A 13,072-nucleotide genomic window follows, 5' to 3' on the forward strand; every position below is an offset into this window, starting at 1 on the left:
ACACTCCTTTACATTCAAGAGAATCAGCAATCTGCAGGCTGACAGTACATTTGGTGCCTTGATTTATAAAATCAGTACTCCCAGCATCTTGGATGTAGTACAGAGCAGAGAGCCTCTAGACACTCTCTAAAATATCTCTCTGACATACTTTCTTATGAGGGCACACAAAACAAATTATGTCATTATTTACATTATATTCGCAGTATTCTTTTTTTGAATATGAAAACACAGTGATTATATAAGACAGCATTTATTAAATATTACACTTTATCTGTACAATGCCAAGAAATGCGTACATAAAGAATCAAGAATATATTACAAATAAATTACACTTCAGCCAAGTTTGAGTGAAACTGAAAACATCTTGACAATAATACTTGAAAAATAATACCGCAATTACCTCAAAGCTAAAGACATCTAGGACATTTTTTGAACTTAAACAAAAGCATGCCACTTAGATAAAGAAGTTCTTATAAATGTAAATCACAAACATAATACTAAAAAGAATAGGAAATATACAAATATAATTTAGACAAAATAGTCATTTGTGCATCTTTGTGAATCTTTGAATATCCATTACGTTTTTTTTTCAATCAAGCAATTCGAGTTTTAAACTAAAATTGCCTTTGTCGAAAAAAGCTAAAATGTACAAGCAAAAGGGAGAATGTCAGTTGACAGAGGCAAATGGTCTTAGTGCTTAGAAAACAAGGCCACAAAGCAGGAAATGCAGTGAACTCTATAGGTTCTATGGATATACTGCATAGTGCTGATGGAGTCTAAACACTCAAGCTTCTGTTGAAGGAGCAGATCATATATCAACTTACATACATCTCCATCTTTCTTCTGCTACAGCATGATGGCTTTCAAGGTATTCTTACGTTCAGCTACAAATTAAGGCTTAAACTCCTGTGAGCATTTCAACTTTCGACATTCGGTCCATTCAAAGCTCCGTCACCATGGAAACAGCACATTCAACCACACTTGTCCAGAATCCTCTGCTCTTCAAGGTTGTCTCTTGACCTGCCGCTGGTTTAGTCCTTCCTACAGGGTGGGTATCGCAGCTTTCTGGATGCCCATGACGGCGTCGTAGAAGCAGTCCTCGTTGACCACGGAGGCCAGGCTCTGAACACTGAAGTCTCTGGCCAGCAGAGAGTTGAGATCCATGGAGCTCTGAGAGTCCACCAGGCCCACAGTGCCTTGGCCGCCCTGGTGGTGCTCAACCGCCCTCTTCAGTCTGCCGCCCTCCCCGCCGTAGGCCGCCTCCTCGCCGAAGCTCAGCCTCTGGAGCTGGGCCTCCAGGGCGCTGGTGAGGGAGTGGAGCCGGGCCCGCTTGTCCAGCTGGAGGCTCCGATGGCTGGGGTAGTCCCTGGGGCGGCTGGGCAGGGGGGGCTCAGAGTGGCAGTCTCCATCCAGGTCCAGCGGACTGGGTCTGAGACCGTTCGGGGGAGGCAGTTGCCGTGGTAACCAGGGCCCCATCTGAGCCGGGGGAGCCGGCTGGGGTCTCCTGAAGGTGACCAGATGGTCTCTGCAGCTTCTCTCGTCGGGGACCGTCCGTTTGGCATTCTCCCTCAGCATCGACCGGATGGTCTTCACCACGTTGGCTTTGCTCTCCAAACCACTAGGGGGAGACGATCAGGGAAAAATAGTGATGTTGGGATTAGTGGTGTTTTAGAAATGTATGTAAAACCTGTGATAACAAACTATTTTGCATGAAATTAGTCAAATTATTCGAATCTATTTCGACCTCCTCCGGCACTCTTGCTTAATTCAATTTACACCATCATGCAGATTTTGGAGCGGAATCAGAGCTGTCTATTAAATAAAACAGTTTCTAAAAGGATAAACAAGATGGGTAGTCAATGTTTTTTTTTTCTTCTAACACTGAGTTTTCTCCTTCAATACAGAAACAGACCAGAGGATCAGGCATACCATCGTGACTGTTGCCATTGGGCTATGTTGGGATTCAATACAGAAACACACCAGTGGATCAGGCATACCATCGTGACTCTAGCCATTGGCCTATGTTGGGATTCAATACAGAAACACACCAGTGGATCAGGCATACCATCGTGACTGTAGCCATTGGGCTATGTTGGGATTCTTACCTACTGCACAGCTGGAACACGGTCTCTGGTCTCCCCTCCACCTCCGACTTGGTGTGGACCAGCTCCCAGATGCAGGGGTTGTCTGAGCCTGTCAGGGAGAGGCATGGGTTGTCAACATAGTCTACAGAGTACAACATTGTGTCTGTGAGTTATAAAAGATTCAGCAAGCACTGTGTGCTGTGAAATTGATGACCATGCTGGAAATCATTTTTGTTCCATTTTGTGTATGGTATATTTCTCAAACATACAGCACATTATGCCTGGAAGGACTTGTATAAATTCTAATTCTACCTTTTGAGTAATAAGATGAGTGAATGGAAATGTGTCTAAGAGAGAAAACAAAAACAGCCTTCTCTAGGCCTAGCGGCGGGCCAAGACATACATAATGAATTCAGCGAGAGGAGACACACACTGCGTGCAATTCTCTGGCAGGAGCATCGGTGTTTCAAAGGACACACTGTCTTCTTTGTATTTAGAGGTGTGTGTGTGGCACGGTTCAGTACTATTGCGATACATTAACCTTTCTAAATCTATAAGAAGTTCCTTTAGAGGACAGTATGGCTTGGGAAGTTAGATGGTGTTCTGTTCTGTTCTGAGTTGTGGCATATGATGAAGGTTGAGCAGCAAAGAGAATATTATATTAAATAAAATGATTCAAACGGAGATGGGGAGTTAGATGAGGGTTAGCTGCACCAACCTGCTGTGTTTCCCAAGCGGACTTGCAGTGCGGATACAGGGATGAGCCAGCGGAACTTGAAGGGATCCATGTCTCCCTGAGAGTAAGCTGAACGGGACGCAGTCTGAATGAAGACAAAACACAAACGCTCGCGTTAGCCATTAATCGGAAGCAGACATTTTGAAAGCAAGAAAAAAAAGAGGTCATTTCTTTGAGACTCACCATTCTCTTCTTGAGCTTGGTGCTCTCGCGGTACACCAAAATGGCCGCCCTCTTGAAGACTGAGGAGAAGAAGTAAGGAGTAAGTGGTGTTGTTCAACAACTTGTTTTTTTTAAAAATAAATCATGAATTCTTCAGTTAAGGTCAGGTCCCCCCCAAAGACCCATCAGGCAATACTCACGGAAGAGGGTGAGCTCCGGATCCTTCCTCATGCGACCCAGAGAGGGAAGAGGGTTCAGCCACAGGACCGAGGAGTGAAGCAGGAACTCCCCCATAGAGATTTCAGTAACCTGAGACGGAACAACATCCACACAAACACCACAGTTTTATCACGGCCCTACTGCCATGCATACTTCATGCAAGCATAATGCATTTCAGTCTGTAAAAGAGACACCTGGCTTCAGCCAAAACATGTTGATGAGCCACCCACTGCCTTTTGTTAACTTTCATCACTGCTATCCTCTGTGGTTTTCCCAAAGTGACTGTAGTTATATAGTATAGTGAAGGTATTTGGCAGACGCTTTTTGTCCAGCGACTTACAAAACATTAGACACTAATTATTCAGCCTAATCAGGCTGGAAACGACCTAGTTCTGGTGCGGCAGCACATCAACTCAGCTTAGAGCACCGTGGGCTTTGAGAGACACTTTAAGAAACTGTGAATCCTCCATCATGTCTGGAGATAGTAGTAGAAGTAGTACTAGAATGATTGCTGCCGCAGCTAGCAGAGACTGATCGTTTCAGCTATATATTCATGAGCCAAGCTCTATAAGATCACATACATTTTCCGAAGATGTGCCTTTTATGAACATAACCCTCTGTGGCGCCTTGAGCCGGTGCTTATTATAACAACCAATCATTTGAAGTGTTTGGGGCTGTCATACCTCCTTCTCTCGGCTGCTCTGCTCCGCTACCAGTTGGTCGAACACAGTGCCGTAGTCCTCATAGATCTTCTGCATCTCGTTGATGTGGCTCGCCACCTTCTCCATGGCTCGAAGGGCCTCTGTGCCAAGAACAGGGGAGTCAACAGGGAGACACCATCCTAACATGATTACCAGTCAGCCAGTAGAGCGCTAAGTGTGTAGTATGAGTGTGTAGTGTGTAGTATACTGATGTAGTCAGTATACTATTAATCCCAGCGTAAAATAGCGGACTACACTCGTTTTGTAGAGAGAGCACCATATGCTTTATATAATGTTTTTTCTTCATGTATGAGTGACAGTGTGGTAGTCTATGTACACAGCTCTGTGTAATAATGCATGTGTTCCTGTCTGTGCATGTGTGCATAATTGCATATTCATGTTTATGGGTGATTTCATGGCTCTGCCCATCATGGCTATGATTATGTGTTTGTGTGTGTGTGTGTGCAGTCAGACCTGTATGTCAGAACTACTGTGTGTATTTGTTTTCTGTATGTGTGTACTTGTGTACTTTACACGGGTTTGTATGTGCATACACAGGTCCTGTTTGTGTATTTCATATATGTGTAAGTGTGTGTGTTTTTGATTTGAGCATATCCTTGGATGATAATGTGTAGCAATACTCTAACCAGCTCTCATGAGAAAAGTTATTGGTGATTTCATGGCTTTATGATTATGTGTTGTGTGTGCATTCAGAGCAATTACAATGTGTATGTGTGTGTTTGTGTAAGTGTGTGTACGTCTGTGTAAGTGTGTGTGTGTTTCTGTAAGTGTGTGTGTGTGTGCGTGTGTGTTTGTGATTGCGTTTGTGTCCTGGCGCTACCTGTGAGATGGCTGTGCTCCTCGCTCTCGGCATCGGTGAGGTGTATGTGTGTGTGTGCGTGTATCGGTGTGTGTGTGAGTGTGTGTGTGTGTGTGTGTGTGTGTGTGTGTGTGTGTGTGTGTGTGATTGCGTGTGTGTCCTGGCGCTACCTGTGAGATGGCTGTGCTCTTCGCTCTCGGCGTCGGTGAGGTGTGTGTGTGTGTGTGTGTGTGTGTGTGTCCTGGCGCTACCTGTGAGATGGCTGTGCTCTTCGCTCTCGGCGTCGGTGAGGTGTGTGTGTGTGTGTGTGTGTGTGTGTGTGTGTGTCCTGGCGCTACCTGTGAGATGGCTGTGCTCCTCGCTCTCGGCGTCGGTGAGGGACACCAGCTCTCGCAGGAGCAGTGGGTACTTGAGCACTCGCTGCACAGGCTTGATGAGGTACGACTCCAGGCTGGAGGAGTGCTGCTTGGTGGGGTTCCTCGCCTCAAGGAACTCCTTGAACGCCTGATCTGTCTTTGCTGAGAAAGAGAGAGAGAGAGAGAGAGAGAGAGAGAGAGAGAGAGGGGGGAGATGAGGTGATGAATAATAAGTTACCATAAGAAGATAAAAGAGGGAGAGAGTGCTTTTGGCAGCATCCTGCTTTGTTTTCTTAGTGAGCTGAAACAGAGCTGTTCTCCTGAGATCACAGGGGCTGTAGCATGGGTAGGTAGAAGCTCAGAGCCTGGTTATGTAAGGGGAGAGAGGCGCCGCACCAGGAGTGTGATGAGAAAGTATAGCCTAAGAGTAGTTGAGCGAGTACATCAGACACAGGCAGCTAGAATAAGCCAGGCAAAAATCAAACATTCACAAAAAGGTTTTTGCCATTTTTTTTACTAACGCCTCTCTCCTTAATCAACTATTCTTGAAAGGAAGAGAGAATATATATTGAAGAGAGTATATCTCAATTGCTTCTCTCCTCTAATTAACCCCCCTGATTAGAAAGATTATTTTCTGAAAGATTTGCAATCAGTGAATCCACATGTTTCCCTTTGGACAGATACTGGGCGCTTGTGCTAATGTGGCGTGGGATGCTCACCTCGCTCCAGGACTTTCTGGACCTTGATGTGGTTGGCACAGAAGCCACTGTACAGCTTGAAGTGGTCAGCGTAGTACAGGAAAGATCCTCCCAGAGAGAAGAGCAGCTTCTATATTCAGACAAATAACACAAATATCTGGTTACTAAAAGTATATTACTGATGATAGAGCAGGGACTGTGAGTTATGTTCTTGTTGTTGTTGATGTTGTGGGCTTAGACTGTTTATGTATTTATTTTGTAACACCTTTATCTAAAAACTACATAGAGCACGGTGTACGTGTGTGTGTGTGTGTGTGTGTGTGTGCGTGTGTGTGTGTGTGTGTAGGTGAACGTGTGAATCATTTGCACTTACATAATTTGCTACATATTGCAAAATACGCACTGGAGATCACTTGTAGTTCTGCTGAATGTGTTAAACTGGGTAGACTGTTCAGAGGGTCTGCCTCACCTTAAACTGCTCAGGAGTCTCCAGGATGCTGAAGTCGGGCGAGGAGGCGATGCGCTCCTCCAGCGTGTGCAGGAACACCCTCTGGAAGTCCAGCATCTCAGGCAGGCTGCCAAACAGAGACTCCATCTAGTGGCGGGAGGAGAGAGAGGCGGAGGAGGGTCACAAACAGACAAAGACAAACGTGGTGTAATGTCCGTTTCCGTTTTCAGAGACTATTTTCCACTAAGAACTATAATAAAAGGTGCTGCTGTGGGCAAGAGGAGGTCATGGTCACTCACCTCGTCCTGGGTGAGGAAAGTCTCACTCTGCAAGGGCTTCAGGTAAATCTCAAACAGACAGCCCAGGTCCTGAATAACAGAAGTGATTCAGTACTTAGTCCACGGGGTCCCACCTTAATCTTTTTGCCCAACACATTCAGGACCACTGACGGTCACAAGATAGCAATACTCGTAAGCATAGAACAATCCTCACAGGTAAAGCTCCCAGCATGGTATGTAGTGAGATTCTTCTTAACTTAACTTGACAAAGGAGATCTTTTTAATTGAGGGATCCTCTGGCATATTTAAAACATCCTGAATTTCTAATAAGCATCTGACCTTCCTGTGTTCTGCTTATGGTGTAACTCCAATAGCACAAACACTGCAAACTGATAATGAACCTGACTCTAAACACATAATTACGTATTTAACAGGTGAGAAATGAAGGCCCACATGCTCTGCGCTCTGCTTGAGGCCCACTAGATTCGTCAAATTCATTTGACACAAAACCTCTCTTAACTCCACTATTAATCACAGGATTCACAGTTAACAAATGGAAATGACCTCTCAAAATGTCCTCCTCACAGGACTTCTTTATGTGCGACCGAACGCAAAATGAAACATTTCAACCAGTAGAAAAAACACATCCCATCATACCTTTACGTATGACTTTTCCGTGTCCACCAGTTCCTGGATGACCTTGCGGAGCCTCTCTGTGATTGACATGTGGCGGGGACATGGCCTCGGAGGGGCGGGGTCACTGCAGTAAGGGTTCCTGTGGCCCTCAGGCTCCAGCGCAGAGCCCTCTGGGAAGGTCTGGTATAATGTGTTCACATTCTCTGCACTCTGTGACGGACAGGGGGAGAGAGAGGGAGAGAGAGGGAGAGAGAGAGAAAGGGAGAGAGGGAGGGGTAGAGAGAGACAGAGAGAGCGGGCACAGGTACAAGTCTGTTAGGGAGTTTTAAATCCACCTTTTAAAAACCCCATTATACCTCATCTTGTAAAATGGCTATATAGCATCCTGCACTAGCACTGGAGGAAGTTTGGCACTGGACACAGGTCATTATGACTGGACACAGGTAGTTTGGAGTGGACACAGATAGTTTGGAGTGGACAGGTAGTTTGGAGTATCGTTTCCATGGTGAATAGGGATGAGTGAGATTAGATCACTGTTGGTAAATAGCTCAGATCAAAGGGTTGCCAGGGCTGGGTGTCATTTAGGCTGGCTTTAATCCTTCCATGAAGTTGGACACAAACAAAAACCATACAGTCATACAGGGATGAGTGCAGGCATCCACAGGCACACATGCATTTCCATGTGGACTCTCTCTCTCTCTCTTTCTTTCTTTCTCTCTCTCTTACTCTCTCTCTCTTACTCTCTCTCTCTCACACTCCCACTCTCTCTCTCTCTCTCTCTCTCGCTCTCTCTTTCTTTCTCTTTCTCTCTCTCACTCTCCCACTCTCTCTCTCTCTTTCTTTCTTTCTCTTTCTCTCTCTCTCTCACTCTCCCACTCTCTCTCTCTTTCTCTTTCTCTCTCTTACTCTCGCTCTCTCTCTTACACACACACGCACAAACACAAACACCCCTCCCTAAACTCTCACACACACAAAAGCTGATGCAGAGGAATAAAGTGCAACTGAGGAACTAATAGCCATTGTCACGCTCCAATGCATCAGAGCCCAGTCATCACATGCTTTCAGAATTTCAAGTGAGCCAATTCCACCCTGGGTTATTTCACCTATGCCCACAAATACTGTAGATTAGTCTTTGAAGACACATACTCTCATTAGAATGACATCTAACCTGACAAATAATATTGACAAAAAAACCTTTCCAAAACTGTGAACAAAGGCTATGCAGATTTAGCAAAGGGGAGTTTTTTATCTCTGTTCCACACATGGCCAGGCCTGCTGTGGGAGGTGTACGCAGACTCCCTGGAGAGGCCTTGAGCCATTTATCATCATAATATGTTCTGTCAAGACATAATATAGTGCTGACAAACTGATGGATTCTCTCGGTCAGGAGTATTGTGCTGCATCGAGCTGCAGCTCTGGAGTCTACAGTACACGGGAGGGTGGCTATAAAGCACTGCTGGATGATGCTAATAATGCTAATGATGCTAATCCTTGATCACGCATTAATGGTCTTCGGACGCTGCATCCGGTCATCTTTCTGTTTCTAAAAACAACGTGGTGTCATCAGAGTGTGTGTGCTTGTGTGTGTGTGTTTGCGATTGCATGCGTGTGGGGTAAGACATGATTGTGGAAGTGGTGCAGTGAGGTCACGGTAATGAGTGGAAAGTATTAAACAACAGCAGAGCCAATAACCCAGCAGAGACCAAAACAACCAGCCCGCTGACTTCAAGGGTAGTAAACACACAAATCCACAGACACATAAACACACACACACACACACACACACACACACACACACACACACACACACACACACACACACACACACACACACACACTCGTACCAGCAGAACGATCCCGTCGGGGGCCTGCTCACAGACCAAACAGGACGCTATCTCATCCAGCAGCCCGGCTAGCCTTTCCTTCAGCGTCTGTGTGAGAGAGGCCAGCCGGAACGTCTCGGAGAAGTCCTCCCTCAGGTCCTCTCCCCGCTGCAGCCAACGCAACCAGCACATGACCAGACAGCGCCCCGTCGAACCTCTCCCCCCCCAAAAAATCACCGGTAACCGGCGCTACATGCCACCAAAACAGCCACAACATGCCACATCCACCCAGCCACTGAAATCCCTTATGTGTTTTCCACACAGCAGTTCCTGTACAGGGCGTAAGCCAGGATAAGCTGCTGCTTAAGTGGGTCCATCTGCTGACAGGTAGGCTACTGCAGCCCAGGACGTGTCTGGGTGGATGGCAGCAGGGCTGAGGGCTGGGGTGGGCTGGGAGTGTGGAGGGATTTCCAGTGAAAGTAAAGTCAAGGCTATGAATTAAAGACTTTAAGTGGTGAAGAGAAAATTATGTTTTTTGGTGGTGCGTGCTGCTTTTCAACCCCCCCCCCCCCCCCCCCCCCCCCTCCTCCTCTGAGTCATCTGGCCACGTCTCCTCATGGGCTCAGTGGAGATTCATGAGGTGTCCTGCGGGTGGTCACCACGACAACTGCTGCCGTTTTTGAAGTCTGAAGCGGATCTGGCTAGAAGCGCACAAACTACGAGCCAGAAGATTTCTACTGTCAGTGGCATGAGCCACGAGTGTGTGTGTGTGTGTGTGTGTGTGTGTGTGTGTGTGTGTGTGTGGTTTTGGGAAGCACACTCTGGAGCCCGTCCAGGCTGCCTTGCTGCATTGGGCCCTGTGCACTCACACCGTGACCTCATAGCGATGCCTGGTAATCCAGCTCACCTACACACACCTTTACGCCTGCACACGCAAACAGCAAGCTCTGTCTCGCAGCCACACACACACACACACACACACACACACACACACACACACACACACACACACACACACACACACACACACACACACACACACAAACACACACACTCCTGTGCTGTACTTAGATTGCTGCCAGTCCACAAATCAGCCCTGAGGATTTCAGTTTGCTTGTATCCCACACAGCCCAGGCTTAGATGAGGTCATTGGAACCAATGAAGGAATATATAGAAGCGTTCTTAAACTCTCATTTTCCCTTCACTTGAATTACTGCCTTTGTTTGATTTGAATGAATTGCTTCCCCGCTCTCTCGTTAAAGGAGTATTAGGTTCATCATCCAGTGTTCCTCATCCTTGCTTGCTCAGACAGTGTTATTATAACACAAAAGCAAATCATCTCAGTGTTTTGACATGGGCCTGGACAGCCAGTTCACCTCAGCCAGCTTGCATGTATTCCTGCTTTGTTAAACTCCGTTGACTTGATCAAAGACAATGATGATCTGGCTGCTGGGATTCTGAATGCTAATAGAATCGAGTGGAGTTAAGAGTGCCGGGGAACTGCAGGGGGGGAAAGAAGAACACAGAGGAGCTCTGTCTTACCGTCCTGTGAGGCTCAGAATCATCAGAGGGAACATTCTGCAGAGTTCCGTCCTCAGAACCAGAACCTGCTGCTATGGAGCCTTCTGGAACTTCCTGAGCTGGAGGTGAATCTGAGAGAGTGAAAGAAAAAATAGAGATAGAGAGAGAGAGAGAGAGAGAGAGAGAGAGAGAGAGAGAGAGAGAGACAGACAGATAGACAGATAGACAGATGAAAAGAAAGAGAGAAATGATGAGAGATGAGGCGAGAGACAGAACAAGTGAGCGTGAGACAGACAGATAGAGAGAAAGAGAGAGAGAGAGAGAGAGAGAGAGAGGTTTTAGTGGCAACTCCTTAGTGTATATAGTGCCAAACACAAAGCAGTTTTACTGAGAGAGGGGGGAACTGAAAATCAAAGAGACAGCGAAAGACCAAATCAAAGAATGGAGGCGTCTCTGGGGGAGAAGAGCTGCTTTAGGCTTGGCTGCCAGTTAACTGTACCTGACTGGTGTCAACCTGCATTGGTCTGATTTTAGTAACAGGCCAGCCTGCAGAGAGGCTGAAATAGCCAGGCTGTTTATCCACACGACCGCTGGCAGCACACCACAGAACACCTCCACAACATGCCTCTATTATCGTTTGGGTTGGATTTAGACATAATAAATCCAGCCTAGACTAAATGTACAAGTTCAAGCCTCCGCTAAACGTAACCAATCTGTTTCAAATCAAATGGATTCAATAAATAACTCAACCAAACTTGACTTTAAAAGTGAACAGAAATTGTTCTACACACACACACACATCTGGAACGTCTGAATAAAATACTCCAACTAAATAAAACCAAACAAATGATTCATCCATAATCAGTATCAAACAAACCAGTGAAATTAATTTGTGACATACACACAATATTAGCATTAGCAATATTAGTATTTCAGTGAAGTCTCGGCAACATTCCCTCAAGCCATTTGCACCCAGCCTTCTGCTAGCAGGCACTCTAGGGATCTATAAATACCTGTGTATATTTCTGGGCTAAAGTGATATGATTGACCCTGCCGACAGAGGAGTTGACACACACCTCAGCTGTCAGGACAGTTTTCATAACCACAGCAGCAGGGGTGTCATTCCGATGTCATCTCTAACCAGGGCTACATGTCCACACCTCATTTACATCAGTGCTTCTAGCCAAGCCCAGAATATCAGGGTGTCAATGACTGAATGAATCGAATGAATGACATAAACACAGAGCGCCCCCTAATGGTTGGTTGAAATAACAGCAGCTGTCATTACACAAATCACATTTTCGTTATATTTTCGGCAATTGTCTTGCAGAAGTACAATGCAACAGGAAGTGTTTTGTGTGGATTTTCCTGTGGATTTATTAGGATGTGTTAATAAACACAGGTTAGGATTACAAAAAGGGAATTAGAGCTGGGAGCTTTACTGTTTAGACCACTGGTATAATTACAAAAGTTAAAACCCTTGTCTTGTAAATAAATGCAGGGTGGGTGGGCAATGAAGTCTGTTCGAGTGGTAGTGTATTACCTGAAGACCAGGGGGGGAAGTGCTCCATGTGGTGGACTTGTTCTGGGGGTGGGACGGGTCGGTGGGACTCGCTGGAGTCACAGTCAGGCCAGAGGGAGCTCTGGTCATCTGAGACGGCCTCCTCTCGCCACACCACCAGACTGACGCTCTGCTGACTGAAGTAGGCCTGCATCAGACCCAGGTCCAACGAGGTCACGCTCGTCCCGTTCAGAACCAGAATCTCATCCCCAGCTCGCAGACCTGCAGAAGAACGGAGAGAGAGAGACATACACATGAATTTACCCCCCAACATTCTCAACATACAATTCATATAAACTAAAGACAATTATTCACTCGACAGCTGACAATCCACCATAGTAACCCCATGTGATAAACATCCATCTCATTACACAGCTAATATTATCAACACAAATTAAACAAACAACTGAACATCACAGCTAATTCATGTTTTTCTTTTACAGGTTTTTACAGTCTTTATTGCAACAATTAGACACATCATAACATGACCATCAACAGACAGATACCTTCTGAGACACATTATAACATGACCATCAACAGTCATATACCTTCTGAGACACATCATAACATGACCATCAACAGTCATATACCTTCTGAGTCACATTATAACATGACCATCAACAGTCATATACCTTCTGAGACACATTATAACATGACCATCAACAGACAGATACCTTCTGAGAAAGCTAGGCCCTCTGTGTGCACCTCACTAATGTAAATGTGGCTTCGCCCAAGTCCATCCACATGGCCTGTCACAGCAAAACCTACAGAAAGAAAGAGTTTTACCATTGATTAAATAAGAAAAGCTGATCAATAAATAGTTCACATCAGTACACATAAGCAACAACATCAGTCTTGAATGTGTACATTTTGGTGTTTGGTGTACACATGGTGTTTTACTCACCAAAGTCAGAGGAGGCGTCCGCACGGGACAGGTGTCTTGTGAACACGCTGAGGGGGAACACCTCCAGCTCCTCATACACCTGAACAGAGAGAGAGAGAGAGAGAGAGAGAGAGAGAGAGAGAGCA

The 13,072-nt window shown here is 45.9% G+C and overlaps 1 protein-coding gene across 4 annotated transcripts in view; it reads right to left on the reverse strand.

Annotated features, from left to right (window-relative positions):
- Positions 1-234: 234 nt before the first annotated feature.
- Positions 235-13,072, reverse strand: part of LOC105897001 (rho guanine nucleotide exchange factor TIAM2) — a 44,434-nt gene continuing 31,596 nt past the window's right edge. For all 4 annotated transcript variants that reach the window (XM_031581455.2, XM_031581453.2, XM_031581456.2 and 1 more), the window contains 15 exons: positions 12,948-13,026; positions 12,718-12,807; positions 12,026-12,265; positions 10,504-10,613; positions 7,160-7,348; positions 6,524-6,592; positions 6,246-6,371; positions 5,798-5,906; positions 5,061-5,240; positions 3,885-4,003; positions 3,183-3,291; positions 3,004-3,062; positions 2,803-2,905; positions 2,106-2,193; positions 235-1,618 (listed from right to left, as the gene is read on the reverse strand). In XM_031581455.2, the coding sequence (XP_031437315.1) occupies positions 1,042-1,618; positions 2,106-2,193; positions 2,803-2,905; positions 3,004-3,062; positions 3,183-3,291; positions 3,885-4,003; positions 5,061-5,240; positions 5,798-5,906; positions 6,246-6,371; positions 6,524-6,592; positions 7,160-7,348; positions 10,504-10,613; positions 12,026-12,265; positions 12,718-12,807; positions 12,948-13,026 (2,247 nt within the window). In that variant the 3' untranslated portion in view covers positions 235-1,041. The remainder of the gene's footprint in view (positions 1,619-2,105; positions 2,194-2,802; positions 2,906-3,003; positions 3,063-3,182; positions 3,292-3,884; positions 4,004-5,060; positions 5,241-5,797; positions 5,907-6,245; positions 6,372-6,523; positions 6,593-7,159; positions 7,349-10,503; positions 10,614-12,025; positions 12,266-12,717; positions 12,808-12,947; positions 13,027-13,072) is intronic.

The sequence above is a fragment of the Clupea harengus genome, chromosome 15, assembly GCF_900700415.2.
Source record: "Clupea harengus chromosome 15, Ch_v2.0.2, whole genome shotgun sequence".
NCBI classification, from domain to species: domain Eukaryota; kingdom Metazoa; phylum Chordata; class Actinopteri; order Clupeiformes; family Clupeidae; genus Clupea; species Clupea harengus.